This window comes from Rhineura floridana, chromosome 4 (genome assembly GCF_030035675.1).
Source record: "Rhineura floridana isolate rRhiFlo1 chromosome 4, rRhiFlo1.hap2, whole genome shotgun sequence".
Classification (NCBI taxonomy): Eukaryota; Metazoa; Chordata; class Lepidosauria; order Squamata; family Rhineuridae; genus Rhineura; species Rhineura floridana.
In genome coordinates this window covers 135,543,021-135,562,893 of record NC_084483.1, presented here as the reverse complement: position 1 = coordinate 135,562,893, position 19,873 = coordinate 135,543,021, and the positions used below count along the sequence as shown (strand labels likewise).

Genomic DNA, 19,873 nt, shown 5'->3' with positions numbered 1-19,873 from the left:
GGAAACCTGGGCTATCTCCCCAGATAGTCTGACTCTTCCAGGATACCACTCCTTCTCCAGTCCAGCAGTAAAGCATTCTGTGAGGGGACGCCCCAGCGGGGGCCTTGCAATCTTTATTTTGAATACTTGGGCCTTGTCAATTGTCCAGCTCTCCTCATTTCTCTCCAATTTTATTCTGATACTTAGGATAAAAGGTTTATGGGATGAAGCCTTGATCTGTATTAACGTATATTTTCCTCCTTCCTATGGTACCTCTTTTGGGGCTATCAATATATGGGATAAGTTGGAAGAGGCTCTCTCCCAGTATGAGGTGCAATTCCCAAATGACAGAATCCTCCTATGTGGGGATTTTAATGCTAGAATAGGTAACTTCTGGCCTCACAATATTGAATCCTCTAACTGGGATCCCCTATCCCAGAATGTTATTCAGTATATGAGCTTACAGGACCAAAAGACAAATAAACAGGGTTCTTTTTTGGTCGAACTTGCTTTATTACACTCACTTGTAATCCTAAATGGGTCCATAGTGGATGTTTCCAATGGTTCCTATATGTATTGGTCTTCTCATGGTGTTAGCCTAATTGATTACGTGTTAGTGTCCCAATTATTGTTTTCGGACACTATTGATTTTAAGGTTGAATACAGGACAGAGAGCGATCATTTCCCACTTTTATTAAAACTTACGCTATCTAAGAGCACATTTCCCCCCACACTCCAACAAGGGCATCCCGGGGCAGAGAGAAGAGACCACTGGTCAGAGAAGACAAAAGCCCTTTTAGCAACTTTGCTTGGGAGTAACATATTTCAATCAATTCATCAGGGAGTCCTAGATGAGTCCCTGGACCCCTTACAGGCCTTCCAAACTATTCTTACTTTATTTAGACCTTATCTAACACAAAAGAACCACGGCACTTCTAGAAAATATCTCCCATATCCCTGGTTTGACCAAGAATGTAGGGTAGCAAAAAGAAAGCTCAAGGCCCTACTTAGTTTGACACTTAAGTCTCCTAGCCAACAGTCTTACACTCTTTTTAAACTAAGGAAGGCCTCTTACAGAGGCCTTCTAAGACAAAAAGAAATCCGATTTTGCAGAATTCCATTAGCAGCGGCTAACCAAGGCGATTTCCGAAAGACAAGAGCGCCAATTCTGGATCTTAGTAAAGTCTGGGACTGGTTCTATTAATACTCCAAATGCGGAGCGAATTCCGACCTTAGTTTGGTACTCCCATTTTCATGGGCTTTATTCCTCAATTATGGTTCCCCATAATATTTCACCAGTTATCGATATTATGAATATGCCTCCGTGGCCCCCAGTTACAACTGAAGAAATTAAATATCTTATTGATTCCTTGAAAAATGGTAAATCTCTGGGAGAAGATTTTCTCCCCCCAGAAATATTCAAGCAATTTTCTGAATGGTGGGCCCCCTTTTTGGCACGTCTATTCTCTAGGAGAAATGACTCTGGCATAATTGCAGAAGGGTGGAGGTGTAATATTATTGTTCCAATTTATAAAAAAGGCGATCCCTCTGAACCCTCAAATTTCCGACCGATGAGTTTGCTGAATATAGCCTCCAAACTTTACAGCAAACACCTCCTTCAAAAGTTGGAAGATTGGGTGGATATCCATCAGCTTATCCACCCTGAACAAGTCGGCTTTAGAAAAGGTTCCTCTTCAATTGACCATTGCCTAACTCTCCATTTCTTGGCAAAACAGAACATTGCTGGCCCCACAAGACATCTGTATGTTGCATTTGTCGACTTGGCCGCAGCTTTCGATTCGGTTGATAGGAACGCCCTCTGGTCTAAATTATATAATCTGAATATTGACCCCCGTTTATTACATCTTATCAGGGCTTTATATACTAACACCAAAGCTCTGGTTAGAGTAAGCCAACCTGGAGTTATGACGAATCTGATAGCAGTAGAGAGGGGTGTCAAGCAAGGGTGTCTTTTAGCTCCCTTGCTTTTCAACCTGTTTTTAAATAACATCATTCCTGAGCTATCTGGTTCTCAATATTTTCCGCCCTCCATTGGGCAAAGAAAAGTGTCTCTGTTGCTTTACGCTGATGACATGGTTCTTCTTTCATTAGTTCCTATTGGTCTAAGAAAGTTGCTGAGAAGTCTACAGGCCTTTTGTATAAAAGAAAGGCTGAAAATAAACTATGAAAAATGAAAGTTCTGGTTTTCGGAAAGAGATACGCAGGACATCGATGGCTAATGGCAGACCACCAGTTAGTACAATGCCGTGCGTATAAATACTTGGGAGTATATTTTTCAGATACTCTCGCTTGGAAAAGGCACCTGCAATCCATTAAGTTAATAGCGGCAAAAACGGTGGGAGCAATCTTAAAATTCTATCGCTCTGATGGCGGTAATTTGATTCTCCCTGCTTTAAAAATTTTCAATTCTAAAGTGATTCCCCAGCTTTTGTATGGTGTGTCTGTTTGGGGATGGGACAATAAGATCATAATGTCCCTTGAGACTATTCAAACCAACTTTCTTAGGCGTTTACTGTCCCTCCCGCCAGGAACTTCTGCAGCTATGTTGCGAGCGGAGACCGGTCTCCCCCCGCTGAGTGCACACATCCATCTTACTCTCATGAAGTTCATGAGATTTCCTAATGCACTTCAGGGTAGAGAAATACTAAAATCATGTCTTGACCACCCTTTTGCCCGCCATTTATGGGGCTGCAAATTAGATCAACTACTTCACAGATACCATCCATTCCCACAGGAATTTGCTTTAATATCAAATAATAAAAGGCTCCGTGAGGTTGTCTTCCAACATTCTAAGTATCTAGACAGACTATCCTTAATTAATTCTAAGGTGGCTCCCTGGTATGGGAGGTTTAAATTTGACCATCTATGTTCCACATACCTCTTACAGCCCCTACCTGTCACCCTTAGACAGGCATTTATAGCACTACGTTTTTTTCCCTTGCCTAATGCTGATAGAGAGGGACGGATTTCTGGTATCCCAAAGAATCAAAGGAAATGTATTTGTGGATCCCATACGGAGGAGGATCTCCCACATATTCTGTTTTACTGTCCAATCTATAAGAATCTTAGAATTAAATTCCTTAAGAAATGGTTAGACATTCATACGTTGTGCACAGATGATGAAAAAATAATTTTCCTAATGTCTGACTTATACTCGGAGGTGACTCATAAAGTATCTTTGTATGTGATAGCAGCTCGGAAATTACGAGTCAATTTTGCTACAGAATGTCACACAAAGTAGATGGTTCGTGAATATGTATCAGCTATGGTACTGTTTTAGATTGTGGTTTTTTTAGAAATTGTTTTAATACTATAGGCAATTTTGTTGTATCTGTTTTATTTTGTGTTGGCCAATGGCCCTGCAAATAAATTTTGATTATGATGATGATGAATAAGTGAAGTCAGGGTTGTGAATGACAAGATTTGTTGACCCCAGGCAATAGCTAAACTCACAGTTTCCTTTTCCTGCTTGGGTCACATCAAGAATTCAGTAAATATATAGCTTTCAGCAGCATAAAGAGTACTTTCTCTGTACAGGATTGGGACTTGCTTCTGAGTAATCATGCATAGGATTGCACTACAACAGAAGATCACAGCAAGATCTTGGTAGGTATAAAAATGTACATGCAGGGTTTTTTTAATTACTTGCAAAAATGGCATATTATACATTTTATCTTTCAGATAATTTTTAAATAGAAGTTTTAAAAGGTGTACATGCTGCAGTGTTATACTTTTCTAATTAAGGAGTCGAACAAGTTTAAATTTTAGTGGAACAGGGCACTTTATTTGTTTTCTTCATAACCTGTTTTAAAAACCTTCCCAATATGAAGCTTTTCTGGGAGTAAAGCTGCAGTGCTAATTCTACATATCTGGGAACTAACCCCATTGAATTGAATTCGCTAGGACTTACTTTTGAGTAGACATGGTTAGGTTTGTGCTGAAAATCAGTGGGACTTTTGAAGGAACATAGAAAAGGATTGTGTTGTAAATCTTTTTCTCCCCCTCTGATCCTTTTTTTTTTAAAAAAAGCAGTTAGGCAGGACTTACTTAGGTGTCACTGATTTTATTTGGCAGGAAACCAATACTTTAAAAAAAGTTCTGCAATGGCCAACTGGTTTTGTCAATAAATTATTATATGGGGTGTGTGTATTTTTACTTCTCCAGTGTGTGTATGTATATGGAGTCTTTCCAACAATCCTGTGAGGTAGTGTTGGAAACCAAGGCAGCTCACAAGAAGAAATAAAGCCATTTAAAATCCAATAACCATAAAACAAGTATAAAACAGTTGCAAAACAGCTTAACTTGACATGATTCTGAATTTTGGATTGGGTGAGTGAAGTTCCTTATCACTGAATTGCAGTCCTGTGCATGCTTCCCTGTCTGAGTAAGCCCCATAGAATACATTAGGACTTGATTCAGAGTAAACTGGGAAGCTCTGGGAAGGAAACTGAAGGACTTTGGGGCCCAGATAGTTTTTTCATCCATCCTTCCAGTACTTAGAAGAGGAGTAGAAAGGGAAATACTCCATGTGAATGAATGGCCACGAAGGTGGTGCCAACATGAGAGATTTGGATTCTGGGACCACAGGTTATACTTCCTGGAAGATGGACTGCTGGCAAGTGATGGGTTGCATCTCGCAAGGACTGGGAAGAATGTGTTTGGCTATAGCATGGAGAAGTTCATCAGGAGGGCTTTAAACTGAATCCTAAGGGGGAGGGAGAAGTAAACTTGGTGGTAACTACTGATGAAGGCTTGTGCACAGTAATGGAAACAGAGAGATCGGCTCTAATAGGGCCCAGTAACAGTCCTCAGAAAAAAGTAGTAAGGAAGCCAAGCCATAAATCACATGGTCTTCAACGGCTGTATACTAATGCACAGAGCATGGGAAACAAGCAGGACGAACTTGAACTCTTAATACAGGACGGCAATTACAACTTGATAGGTATAACTGAAACTTGGTGGGATGACTCCCATGACTGGAATACAGCAATTGAAGGATATAACTTGTTCAAAAAGAACAGAAGGAATAAAAAGGGAGGTGGAGTCGTACTATATGTTAAAAATATATATCCCTGCACAGAAATTCAGGAAGATGAGCTTGGTAGCTCAACAGAGAGTATCTGGATTAAAATTAATGGGGCAAGTAATAAAAGGAATGTGGTGTTTGGAGTCTACTACCAACCATACAGGAAGTGGAAAGAAGGCCAGGCCACAAAGGAAGAGGCAGGTATCACGGAATTGCAGGGATGGTGTCAGGAAGGCTAAAGCTGAGAATGAGCTGAGGTTAGCGAGGGATGCTAAAAGCAACAAAAAAGCTTTCTTCAGGTACATCCATAGTAAAAGACAGAGAAAAGAAATGGTGGCACAGCTACTCAATGAGGATGGCAAAATGATAACAGATGACAAAGAAAAAGCAGAAGTGCTCAATTCCTACTTTGGCCCAGTCTTCTCCCAAAAAAGGGTCTATGACCCTCCCGGAACACATGAAGTAGAAGGATCAGGATTGGAGCTTGAGCTTGACAGAAAAATGGTCAAGGAATACCTAATCACTTTGAATGAGTTCAAATTGGCAGGGCCCGATAAACTGCATCCTAGAGTATTGAAAGAACTGTCTGAAGAACTCTCAGAACCGCTGTCTATTATCTTTGCAAAGTCGTGGAGGACTGGTGATGTGCCGGATGACTGGAGAAGAGCTAATGTTGTCCCTATCTTCAAAAAGGGCAAAGAGGAGGAACCGGGAAACTACAGACCAGTCAGCCTAACATCCATCCCTGGAAAAACTCTGGAGCAGATTATAAAGCAGTCAATCTGTAATCACCTTGAAAGCAATGCAGTGATTTCTAGGAGCCAACACGGATTTATGAAAAACAAATCCTGCCAAACTAATCTTATCTCATTTTTTGATTGGATAACCTCCCTTGTAGACTGTGGGAATATTGTGGACATAATATATCTCGACTTCAGCAAAGCTTTTAACAAAGTGCCCCACGATATTCTGATTAGCAAGCTAGCTAAATGTGGGCTGGATGGAAGAACTATCAGGTGGATCCACAGCTGGCTCCAGAATCGTACTCAAAAGAGTGCTTATCAATGGTTCCTTCTCAAACTGGAAGTAACGAGTGGAGTACCACAGGGCAAGGTCCTGGGCCCAGTGCTCTTCAACATTTTTATTAACGACTTGGATGAGGAGGTACAGAGCATGCTTATCAAATTTGCAGATGATACAAAATTGGGGGGGCATAGGTAATACTGTGAAGACAGAAACAAAATTCAAAGGGACCTTGATAGGCTAGAGCATTGGGCTGAAAACAACAGAATGAAATTCAACAGGGATAAATGCAAAGTTCTACACTTAGGAAAAAGAAACCAAATGTACAGTTATAAGATGGGGGATACTTGGCTCAGCCATACGACATGTGAGAAGAATCTTGGAATTCTCATTGATCACAACCTGAATATGAGCCAAAAGTATGATGTCGCTGCAAAAAAGGCAAACGCTATATTAGGCTGCATTAACAGAAGTATAGTTCCCCTCTATTCAGCACTGGTTAGGTCTCATCTTGAATACTGTGTCCAGTTCTGGTTTCTGCACTTCAAGGAGGATGCAGACAAACTGGAACAGGTTCAGAGGAGGGCAACAAGAATGATCAGGGGACTAGAAACCAAGCCCGATGAGGAGAGACTGAAAGAACTGGGTGTGTTTAGGCTGGAGAAAAGAAAACTGAGGGAAGATATGATAGCACTCTTCAAGTACATGAATGCTTGTCACACACAGGAGGGCCGGGATGTCTTCTCAATCATTCCAGAGTGCAGGACACGGAATAATGGGCTCAAGTTGCAGGAAGCCAGATTTCGACTGGACATCAGGAAAAACTTCCTAACTGTTAGAGCCATACGACAATGGAACCAATTACCTAGAGAGGTAGTGGGCTCTCTGACGCTGGAGGCATTCAGGAGGCAGCTGGACAGCCATCTGTCAAGAATGCTTTGATTTGGATTCTTGCATTGAGCAGGGGCTTGGACTTGATGGCCTTATAGGCCCCTTCCAACTCTACTATTCTATGATTCTAAACATGCATAGGATTGCACCTTGGGGTGGTCATGGTCCCCCTCTGTTGTTTTCACCCTAAGGGGCAGATTAGGCTGAGAGATGGTGTGTAGCCCATGGTCGCCCAGTAAACTTTGTATGTATGTATGTATGTATGTATGTATGTATGTATGTGTCTGTCTGTCTGTCTGTCTGTCTATGTATCTATCCATCTATCTATCTTCATCATCATCTGATTTATATCCTGCCCTTCCTCCCAGTAGGAGCCCAGGGCTATGACAGAAATGGCCTATATGAAGGCAAAGTTTATGAAGTGATGCAGATCCGCATAATACATTTAAAGTACATCCAACCTGCATATAAAGTGCATGACTTCCCCCAAAGAATCCTGGGAAGTGTAGTTTCACCCTTACAGTTATAGTTCCCACCACCGTTAACAAATTACATTTCCCAGGATTCTGTGTTGGGATTCATGTGCTTTAAATATATTATGTGGGTTTGCCCTAGTATGCTGTGCATTCATTAGTGAAATGAAAAGAGCAATCTAATTGTTTACTTTTTTAAAAATAAGATACTTTTAAAAGCAGGGCTGTAGCTCAGTGGTAGGACACATCCTTTTCATGCAAAGGTCCAAAATTCAATCTCTGGAAGAGACTATTGCCTAGAATCCTGGGGAGCCAATGCTAATCCATGTCAGCAGTACTGAGCTAGATGGTACCAAATCGCCTGACTCAGTATAAAAAAGGAAAGAGACCCAAGGGCCACAGTGACTCAGAAATTTATTTATATATTTTATTTACAACATTTATATACTGCTTTATTGTAAAAAACCTCAAAGAGATTTATAGAAGGAATTAATTTTTATAAGGATGTATTTTTATATCTCCAGTGTGTGTATGTGTATGGAGTCTTCCCAACAACCCTGTGAGGTAGGGTTGGTGATTAGAAACCAAGGCAGCTCACAATAAGAAAGAAATCCCTTTAAAATCCAATAACTATAAAAACAAGTATAAACAGTTGCGAAAAAGCTTAAAGTGGCATGATTCTGAATTTTGGGTTGGGTGAATGAATTTCCTTATCACTTGATGGTGCAGTTATTTGCACGCTACCCTATTTGAGTAAGCCCCATTGAATACATTGGGACTTGCTTCTGAGTAAACAAACATAGGATTGCATTATAAATATCTTTACAGGTTGTGTAAATAATAAACATCTTTGACATGCATGCTTATATAAATATTTCTCCATACTATGTCCCAATAAGTATCTGATGTCACACTATGGTTGAACATTATCATTTTCTTTACATTTTAAATGTGCCCTTCTTCCTTGGGGTAGTCATGGTTCCCCTCTGTTGTTTTCACCCTGAAGGGAAGATTATGCTGAGAGATGGTGAGTAGCCCATGGTCACACAGTAAATTTATAGCTCATTTACAATTAAAAAAAATAATTTAAACAATTTACATGCAGACGTTTATTAAGTAGATCCACACAATATATTTAAAGCACAACCAACTCGCATTTAAAGCACATGACTTTCTCTAAAGAATCCTGGGAAGTTTAGTTTTCTCCTCACAGTTATAGTTCCCACCACCCTTAAACTACAGTTCCCATGATTATGTGGTGGGATTAATGTGCTTCAAATGTGTGTTGAATATGCTTTAAATGAATGGTGTGGATCTGCATTTCATTTACCTCTGACCTCACTCCCTTATAGAAGCAAAAACAGTGGTTTCATGTGCTCAGCTCAACCCGCTTACACTCACTGATGATGCACCTTTTGGTTGCATGACATTTTGTTTCTTGCCCAGCAGTGGTAAAAGATAATTCACATACTGGGAAGTGTGGCTGCAATTGTAGTTGTTCCCAAGCTGCTGCCTGTGAAGGTAGGTGTGTTTTCTCTTTGTCAATTATTACTCAGTGAAATTGGGTTGGCTGTCAAACTGAGTTTATAGCAGCCCACAGAGCAGAGGAAAGAGTAGAGAATCTTCTTAACTGTTACTGATTTCTCAAACCTGTCTCTGCAGTGAAGGGTCAAGTCTGTAAAGAAATTTGGAGCAGCCACATTAAAAGGCATGCAGGGCATTCCAGGCAGGGGGTTGCCAATATAGATGCCATTGCAGAGTATTCCTAGTCCAGACTTACCCACAGCACAATCCTAACAATATCTATACAGAAAGTCCTGTTGAGTTCTATGGGGCTTAGTCCCTTAGTAAGTGTGTTTAGAATTGCAGCCTTCAGGGGTATCCATATTTACTCCTGAGTGCTCCCATCTAACATCTCCACAACGCTAGGGCCCTTCCTACAATGGCCTTCTTGTGCCTGGCCTAGCCTGAGGGCACTTAAACCCTTCTTGCCAGAAGCAAGTAGGCTAGATTAAATGTTCCTTACCCGGGATATCTAAGCAGGTAAGAAGGAATGATCCCTTCATCTCAGCTGGACCTGGAAACACCCTCATTGTCCTGAAAATCATGAAATGTAGGCGAGACTGGAATTAATTCCTGTTTTATTAGAGTAACATCGAAGGCAAGGCATCTCATAGATTTCGTTGACTAGCTCACTGTAATCCCTAACTAGACTACTCAGGCTTACTTTGCAGCATGTAAGGGGAGTTGACTCAGCACCCTCATCAGGGGTGTGTGGACTTAAGTAGGAAAGGTTTTTGCTCGTAATCTCTGACTCCTGCGTGGGACCTTCCTTTGGCCAAGCCTCTTTTCTCGGCGGTGCGCACGAGGTGACAGAGGGTGCACACATGTCTGCTCATCGGACAGTCTAGACTCCTCAGGTGCCAGCTCCATTGAAGGGGGAGGAGACATTTCTGGCAGGGAGGCGTTTGAAGGGCCAGACAAGGAATCCTGGGGTGGAGTTGGCATGCGTGTGAGGTCTTCCTACAATGGCTGTCCTAGGGCACTTGGCAAGGGAGGGGTCTCCACGTGAGTGGGCAAATTTCCCATGGGAATCAGAGAGTGGTTGGTTGTGTCTCCTCCCCCCAGATCTTCAGGAGCATCCTCCACATCTGACATCTCTTCCATCTGCAGAGCTGGGGGGTGCCCTAGAAGAGCTCCCCCCCAGAGTCACTCTGTGCTGGGAAGGGGCCCTGGGGGTCCCCCACCTCCTGATCCAGGCCCCCCTGGGTCACCTGGGGCTCGACACTCATTTAGCTAAGATTTCAATCTTAATTTCCAATCAGAAAATTTTTTGTTTGAGTGGTATGCACCAAGCAACTGTGGTTGATGCTTAATGTATCATGCTTAATGACATCACTAGGACACCCCCTATGACATCACCAGGGCATGCCCCCTATGACATCACTAGGATCTGCCCCTGAAATCTCAGGGTTTGGGATGCTTCTGACCTGGCAATCCTAGTAACAACTCTTGCAACTCTCTGATTTCCTTTGGCCACTGGAGTAGAAGATGATGAGAAATTTGATGATAGAAACAGATAACCAATTCTGTGATATTGGCTGTACTTCTTGTACCTCTTACTTGCAACTTCTTGCTTCAGTGCAGCAGGAAGGAAGGGGCATCATGAAACATACTGTATCTCTTGAAGCAGGCCAAGGAACAGCAACCATGAAACCTCAAAGCCCTAGGAAGATCCACAATTTACCCCTAGTCCACCTCACAGCAGGGCAAGTGCTCTCCTGCCCTCCTCTCTCGAGTGGTGGTAGCAGTGGCTACTCCCAATAGTTGCTCATTCACAATAACAAGCAACAGCAACCACCTACCCACTGTCTGTGGAAGAGGAGGAAGAGGCCAGTAAGAAGCCACTGGTGCAGCACAGAAGTGATAGAGAAGGGGAGGACCAATCTTTTAAAAAGTCAGGAGAGGAAGTAATTTAGTAAGGAGCCCACTGGAGGGCATCTTGCTGCAGGACTCCCAAAACCTGGAGCCTGCTCTGAAAGACAGTGACCCAGTTCACACATAACCACAGCTTAGGGTGAACAAACAAATGTGAGCAAAGTTTGCTACCTCTTCAATCTTCCCCAGGTCCTTCTACTGCCATGCTAACTAGAGCTAAATCATGATTTCATGTAATGTTACATACAAACCAGGGCTCATGTTTTGTCTTGCTGTAACTTGGCCCTGAACCAGGCTATAAATATAAAAGTGTTGTGCATTAGCATGAATTTCAAGTGAGAAGCAGTATCCTAAAAAATAATTTCTAAAATTGATTGATCTCAAGATTCCGAAGATGTCTTGTAGATTTTTTTTTTCTCATTTGGGAGTACACAGGTCACCTTCTCTTCCATGGGCAACTCCACACATTATGATTGCTGTAAGAAACACCATTGTTTCCAGCAGGCAAACATGTAAAGTTTGGATGTCAAATACTATGGGTGTGTGACAACCACAGGATTCACCTTTTATCTGTATCTGTAAGTATGGAAGCAGCCCAGTCTGTTTCAGATCTGTTCTGGATCATTCTTATTTGATTTGTCATACAGGTCTGAATCTGATCTGTTAAATCTGAAGCTCTATTTCACCCATTCACTGTAATGGGGAATCTAAAAACATGATAACACTTTACTATATTATTGTTGTGGATTAGATTTCTGTCCTGCAACTTCCTCCCAAGGACCCCAGGGCCGCACATAAATGGATTAAATCTGCAGGTAAAGAAGTTCCTCCAGAGCAGATTGATTAAGCCTGCCAGATTACAGGCAGATCAATCCAAGGGTTTTCATGCAGGAAACCTTTAAAGTTTATTTTTAAAAGAAAAGAAAAAAGTATTTTAGCTTGTTTATTTTCTGCCAGAATTAGATGCAAATTGCTGGGATAGTTGTCCCTTCTGAGGGGATGAAGCCCCCTAATTTAGAAAGATAGTGGTGCAAAGCCGATGCACATCCCTATCTTATGCACATACACTAGGGATCAGATTTGTTGGCCAGTGCCGGTTGGAAAGCATTCAGTTGACCTAACAGGCCAGTATTGATTTGAGTTCATTCTTTGTTCACTAGCTGCTGCTTTTACCAATCCGTTTTTTCCTTGCAAAAAATATTGATATTAATATTGTTATTTTTAAAGGAAATATCTATACAAGAGAGGAAATATTGATAAAATTGTTGTTCCAAATATTGGTATTTTAGAGTCGGATTTTTTTAAAAAAAATCCATTTTCAAAAATAGCCATGGAAAATTGCTATATAAAAATCTGATCCACAATGATAGAGAATAAGCAAATTAATGGGAAATTTGGTACCAAATCCAAACTGGGTGGAATTCTAGCACACCCCTAATGTACACACAACTCTAAATACCAATTATGTACAAAACTAGATTTCCAACTTCATGTATTCATGAAGGACAGAAACAATTTAACCCTAGTGTTTCTTGCATTAACCTGAATATGTACAGGCAGTGCCGAGAGAGAGAGAGGTATGATTTCAAAGTGGGGGTGGGAGAGAGGGGAAGAGATGCAGAAGGGTTAGGACAGACTCTACTATGTCTACCTGAAATGAAGTGGGATTGCATCTCCAAGTATATATCACGAAAGACAGCTTCTTTCTTTCATTCATTCTCTGGAAAAAATCAGTTTTATTCAGAGGTGAAGGATCTGTTTACTTAGATTTTAAGCCCATGCAATCCCAGAAGCTTTGGGTTACAAAGGATTTGAAGATACAAAGAGCCAAATGAAAATTAATCTTATTAATAGCCAAATGCCACAAAACAACTAGGGAAAATAAGTGGTTTGTCATCAAACACAAATATCAAATAATAATCTTAAAAACCCACACACATATTCTTTCTTCTTCTGAATGAAGGTTGCCTGTATGCTCCCTTCCATATTTTATGTCTGAAGCTGACTCCATGTTAACACCAATAAAATCAGTATGTGGGCTTCTGCAATAACAAAGCTAATCAAGTGCTTCCTAGTATGGATTGAATTACACCCAGATTTAAATGCTGAAGTTATACTCCATTCAGGTTTTCTTCCATCTCATTTTCATCTGCATTTTTTTTTAAAAAAATCTGTTTTATTATACTTTATTTAGATTCTGTGTGATGTCTTACTAGTATTTTCTACTTTCAGGTCTTGGCTGCTTTCTGCTATTCATATCAGTAAACTCTTGCTAAAGCTCCTCACAGTTATAACAAGTTAATACTTTTTATTTGTAACTCTTGCAGTTTTAGCAGTAATGACTCCCAACAGTAATGACATCTAGAAAGAGATGCACAATAGCTATTACAAAACTGCACTGAAGTTGAGAAGGAGGCATGGATAGGAAAATGGATATGAGAGTGAAGTTGGGGAAGGACCATACTTCAGTGGTACAGCATCTGCCTTTCATGCAGAAGGTCCCAAGTTCAATCCCTGGCATCTCCAGGTAGGGCTGGGAGAGATTCCTGCCTGAAACTCTGGAGAGCCACTGCCAGTCAGTATTAGGGTTGCCAGGCTCAGGGCCTGAGACTGATTCCTGTATCTTTAGGAGAAGAGAAAGTCCCGACTTCCAAGAGGTCTTCTGTATGTTTAAAAATTGTGCAGGGGGAAAGGAGAATTCCACCTTGTGGTTTTTCCCATTACAGTGTTGCAAGAACACCTGCATTTGGCTGACTTTCTCTTCTCCTAAAGATATAGGATCAGTCTCAGGCCCTGAACCTGGCAACCGTAGTCAGTATAGATGATAGTGGACTAAATGGACCAACTTCCTATGTTGGTGGCTAATTTTATCTATTAATTAAGATTTATATATTGCCTATTATGCAGGCATGTTAAGATGGTGTACAACAAATAATAAAATACAACAAATGAACAAAGCAAGGAAGCAATAAGAGAGAAGCCCCACCATCTTTTTGTAACTACCCGAGTCTCTTTAAGACATTATTTTATTATTATTTCTTTTTCACCACCACTGCACCTGCTCAGTGCCATCTAGAGGAGCTATTTTGCATGTCCAGTGGAGCTATTACATCTTGGTTCTTAGACTAAGGAAAAGGAATGCTCTGGGACCTGTTGTAACTTGTTTGGAGGTAAAATTGTTTGGAGACATTCAGATTGGTGCAAAATAATAAATGCTTCCCTGAGGGAGGGCTTGGTACTTTCACACTGAAAGAGGCAATGACATGGCCTCTATTGAAAAAAATGCATATTTCGACTCTCTGATTTGAATAACTATCACCCAACGTCTATCATCCTTGTTTGGGGCAAGGTATGTGAACGGGTTGTGGTGATTCACCTCTAAGCATTTTTGGATGAAACTAATTATTTTGATCCCTTCCAATCTCACTGTCTGGTTTTGCATTGGAAACTGCTTTGGTCACCATAGTGGATGCTCTGTACTAGGAAACAGACATGGGAAGCACATCCCTGTTTGTTCTCCTGGACCTTCTAGCAGCATTCAGTGCCATCGACCACGGTATATTTCTGAAGGGATGGACATTAGGGACACAATATTGAACTGTCTCAACTCATTCCTGAGAGATAGGCCCCAGCAGATGCTGGAGAACTATTGCTCTTCCCTTAGGCTGGTGGCCTATGGGATTCTGCAAGGTTCTACTGTCCCCCTGGTCCTGTTTAACATATACATGAATGCATTGGGTGAGATCATTTGGGTGGTAGAGTCAAAAGTATGCTGATGACACTCAACTTTTTGTCTTTCATTTTCATCTGATCCCAGGGAGGCAACTGAAAGGCCGAACTGCTGTGAAGGACTGGATGGGTAGAACAAGCTGAAACTTAAACCAGACAAACAGAAGTACTCTTGGTGGATGAATCAGCTGACTTGGAATTGGGCTTACAACCTGTTCTGGATGGAATTACACTCCTCCTGAAGGCTTAGATTTGTAGATTAGACTACGGGCCCTCCGTGACCCAGAGCTATTGTTAATGCACAGGTAGTGTTGGTGGTGAGGGACAACTTTTTCCAGCTATGACTGGTTCATCAACTATGACCTTTCCTGAGAAAGTCAGAACTTGTCACACTCATTTGTGCCCTAGTGACCTTCGGATTAGATTACTACAATGTGCCTTAGTGGAGCTGCCCTCAAAAAATATGTTTTCAGGCTCAATTCAAGGTGCTGATGTCAATGATTAAAACCTTAACTGGCTTGGAACCTGGGTACCTCCATATGAGATCAGAGCATGAGGTTCCCTGCATGCTCTGATCATCATCTAACAGAGCAATCCAAATGTTGGAAAGCTGGCAGAGAGGGGACCGGCAGAGGAGGGGCTGGTGGAAAGCTCTGCAGGATCCTCCACCCACTCGTGAGCCACCAGTCCAGCCAGCTCCGTCAGGAGCCAGATGCGCAAGCTGACTGGGAAGCACTGGCTCCAACAAACAGGCCTCCCAGAGAGTAAGCACTCACTGTAGGCCACAATGTGGGAATTTTAAAAAAAATATTTTATTGAATCAGGCGTAGTGGTTAAGGTGCTGGACTACAACGTGGGAGACTAGGATTCGAATCCCCACATAGCCATGAAGCTCACTGGGTGACCTTGGGCCAGTCACTGCCTCTCAGCCTCATGAAAACCCTATTCATAGGGTCGCCATAAATCAGAATCGACTTGAAGGCAGTACATTTACATTTTTTTTGGCTGGCAGAGTTTGTGGGGGGATCAAGACCTGGGGAAGTGCTCTGAATGCAAGGAGGAACTCATGTAAGTGTCTCTGTGCCTCCTCCCATCATGCCCATGGAACGCCCCATTTTCGGGGTGAGCTGCCCATCCCTGGTGGACCTCTGGCAGCACTGGCAGGCTCCAACAGCGCCACAGCTCAGCTGTGGCAAAGGCCAGCACAGCTGAGAGCCTGCCGGTGTAGCCCAGGCTCCACGGCATACAACTCACTCCAGCCCAGCAGTAGGGTGAGTTGGATTGCTCCCTTAGGCCCTCCACCAGATCCCTTGACTCTGTGAGATATGCTTGGCAGTGACCAGGGCTGTGGCCTTTTCTGCAGTGGCATCCACACTGTGGAATGCCCTGCCAAGTGAGCTGCATCATGCCACTTCATTGCACTGTTGTAGATAGTTGGTGAAGACATGGCTGTTTAAAAGGCCTTCAGCTTTTTGGTATTTTCATGTTTTAATTCAGATTGCTGCTTTGTAATTGTTATTGTGGATTAGGTTTTTATGACAATATTTTGATTTATGTTTACTTTTTATTGTTAGCTGTCTTGAATTTAAGATTTTACAATAAAATAAAATAAACAACACTTTCTTTAAAGCTACAGTTCTCAACATTTTCATGCACCATCTTAAGGTAAATAATAACATGCCTCAGTTTTGAAGCAAGTAAATTTAATAAACACTATGTAATCTTTGGATTCCTCAATGGAAGCGTTTTTCTTCCAAATGGTAGAATGATTGCTAATGGTAAATCCAGGGTTGGAACAGGAAAAGACAACAAATCAGATGAAATGAGTAAACAAGACTGTCTACTCAAACATGATACGATTTTATTGCAAGAATAGTCTAAGGGTGGGTGATGCCAGCTCAGGTTGTCCCAGGTTGCTGGACTTGGATTCAGTGTCAGAGACCCAGTGCAGCACCTCTGTGGTCTGTACTACTGGCCTTCATGAGCTGACCTCTCTCCCTACTGCTGGTAGTCTGCATCATGGCAGTGATTGTCCATTTCCATTCTATGGACCTGGTAAACCCAGAAAATGTAAAAAGCATTATACTAGGAAAAGTGAGTGCAGTATTCTCTACTGTGACTGCTAGCAGCTTTTTGGGATTTCAGGCACAGGCCTTTACTATCACTTGTCACCATTTCTTTTTAAGTTTTCTTTTTAACCGCCCAGAGACCTTTGGCTATGAACTGCCCAGAGAGCTTTGGCTATGGGGCAGTATATAAATGTAATAAATAAATAAACAAACAAACAAACTGGAGATGGCAGGGATTGAACCAGGGACCTTTTGCATCTAAAACATTTGTGCATCCTATCCCCGCCATGAATTGGGGGGCGGGGAAGGAGAGGGAAGGAGAGGAAGGTTTTTAAAAAATACAGTGCATGGGTTTTTCAATAATTGCTCCTGATTTGTTTACATTTCCCCTCAAAAACTGCAGTCAAAATTACCATTTGTCTTTTGAAATAACCGCATGTTGAACTTGAGCTCCTCACAGATGAGACTAGGGGAAAAGGCTAATTTAAAAGCAACTAGATGGGGAAAGGAAATTTAATGTACCATGTAGAAAGTAGCTGCTGTGCACAGTTGCTTGATTTTTCTTCCACCTTGGAAAGAAAGTAGCAATTAGGATGGGGGGGGAATCAGTCAATCCTTCAGTGGGGTTGTGATTATGAAATGTTCTCAAGGAGAAAAGAAAACTATTCTATCAGTAAAGAGCCAAACTGCATGCTATGTAGGAAATCTATGAATTGGTCTCTGAACATTTTAAAAATTGTTTTAAATTGACCATGAGGATATATATTTAACCCTTTTGTCTGTGCCATTTCCCTGAACTTGAACACCTACCAAATTGGCTATTAGCCAACTAATAGAAAATATTCAGGTATTTGTATCTTACCTATGTCCCCTCCAGCAGGGCTTAAATAGCAGCTATAGGGGGTGAGGTTTACATCAGGAAAATGACATGGGAAGAAAAAGTTAATCATACTTTCTCTTCAGTGCTATTGCTGTAACCAAAATTAAATCAGTTATGAGGGAAAGACAAAGATTTTTGAGATAAAATCATGGAATCTCCTGCATCAAATATGCTTTGGCCAAGTGACTCAGCTTTTCTTGTGTAACTGAGCAGCCCTGAGAACTTTCTTAAAGGGGAGAGAGATAGAAATATCAAATAAATAAGAAATAAATGCGGTAGGCAGATTATCTAGTGAGTTAAACCAATGTTTACTTCAGGTTGCAATTTAAAAAAATTATGGATCCCTGTAGCATAATTTGTGTCTTGACAGTGTTGTATAGTGGTTAGTTTGTCATCCTAACCAAATGCAAATCCCCACTCAGACATGAAGCTCACTAGGAAGCTTTGAGTCAGTTTCTATGTTTAAACTTCACTTACCTCACAGGATATTTATGAAAATAAAATGGGTTATTGTCCTATGCCTCTTGGAAGGGTTGGATTGAAATAAATGAAAGCAAAACACAATGTTAGAAAATCAAAGGAGCATGGCATAACAATTCACAGAAAAGGGCAGAAAAACAACTACAAAACTGGGTTAGCACCACTGACACCCTCCTCACTCAGCAGGAACTGAACAGAGACTGCAGGAATATTCCAGCCTTTATCCTTAGTTGTGCTTTTTTTGTTTCATCCTAAACCAAACCAGCTACTAAATTTCTACAGATAACTTCATCTAAACAAGTGTGACAACTGACGTTATAAGTACTGATATTCTGTCTGAGTCTATCCAAAAGTCACCTGTATGGCAGGGGCGTCACTACCGGGGTGCGGAGGGTGTGGACCGCACCCGGGTGACACCCTGAGGGTGGTGACACCCAGAGCCGCCCCGCCCCACGCCGTTGGCCGGCAAAGGAGCCAAGAAGCGCTCCAGGTCGGCGCAGCCAACTCCTCCTCGGAGGCGGGCGGGCGAGACTGACAGCAGGTGCCCGCCCGCTGGCGGTGAAGCCTGGACAGCCTTCCACCACCAGCCTGGAGTGCGTGGTGAGTGCGTGTGCATGCACGCGTGCGCCAGAGGTCCGCACCCCCCTGCATTCCCGCTAGTGACGCCGCTGCTGTATGGTTCATATATTACCAATAGGATTTAAAAGAATGGAGGTTAAGATTTTTCATGTCAAGTTTCTGGTTGGTATACATATTATGTGTTTCCTTAGTGTAATAGAGTGTGTGTGTGTGTGTGTGTGTTTAAATTTTATATGGTTTTGTTTTTAAATATAATGTTGTCCTTTTATATTATTTGTATCGTTTCTCTTTACAGCTTCTGACACAAGAGGCATATATCTGAAACATGTCAACCTAAACACCTGAGCTAAAATTAACAGCTTATTATAAGAAGTGCCAGAGCTACTCATATATAACCTTGGCAGAATGGAAGGTACAACCTCATTCCTAGTATACTATCGATGTACTGATTCCTAGTACTTGCCCATGCTGCAACTCCCCCCAATCAGATTTACAACCTGAAAACAGGAATTATTATAAAAAAAAATAAAAAAAATAAAACAATTAAATTCTATGCATAAAATAAAGACAAAAACAAAGTACATATAATAAAACCAGAGTGTCACATCAGAATTAAGCCCCATTAAGTTTTAATGAGGCTTACTTCCAGGTAAGTATAGGATTGCAGGTTCCGACTCATAGAGAGGCCCGGAGGGTGGTGACAAAATCTAGGGCCTTCTCAGTGGTGGCCACCGAACTGTGGAACAGTCTCCCCGAGGAGGTACACTTGGCGCCGACACTGCTATCCTTTCGGCGCCAAGTTAAAACCTTCCTCTTTCCCAATGCATTTTAACTTAAGCTATTGATTTTTCATTTGTTGTAATTGATTTTAGACTGCTTTATTGTTATATGTTTTTATTGTATTATATTGTGTATCTTAGTATTTTTGTTGTTCACCGCCCACAGAGCTTCTGCTAGTCGGGCAGTATAAAAGTTTAATAAATAAATAAAATAAATAAATAAACTCTAGTGTATTTCCCATGGTCCCAAGATCATGCAGGTGTACATGAAACAGGCCCACAGCTAGGAGCAAAATGTAGAGGGGGCAGATGATGTTGTAAGGGGAGCTAGTTGAAAACAAAAAAGCAGTATTTTTTTTCCTTGCTGTAATGATTTTAAATTTTAATATACATGTCAATATCATTAACATAACAAACAAAATAACATATAACATAACTTACAACCATTTTTGGTGAGTCCACGTGTCCTCACTTGGAAAAAGGGTTGGATCCTCTCCCAAAAGAAT

The 19,873-nt window shown here is 41.5% G+C and overlaps 1 protein-coding gene across 1 annotated transcript in view; it reads right to left on the bottom strand.

The window, feature by feature from the left end:
• Positions 1 to 19,873, bottom strand: part of SLC35F3 (solute carrier family 35 member F3) — a 246,238-nt gene that overhangs the window by 193,011 nt on the left and 33,354 nt on the right. The window contains exon 3 of the mRNA XM_061624518.1: positions 18,297 to 18,301. Coding sequence (XP_061480502.1) covers positions 18,297 to 18,301 — 5 coding nt within the window. The remainder of the gene's footprint in view (positions 1 to 18,296; positions 18,302 to 19,873) is intronic.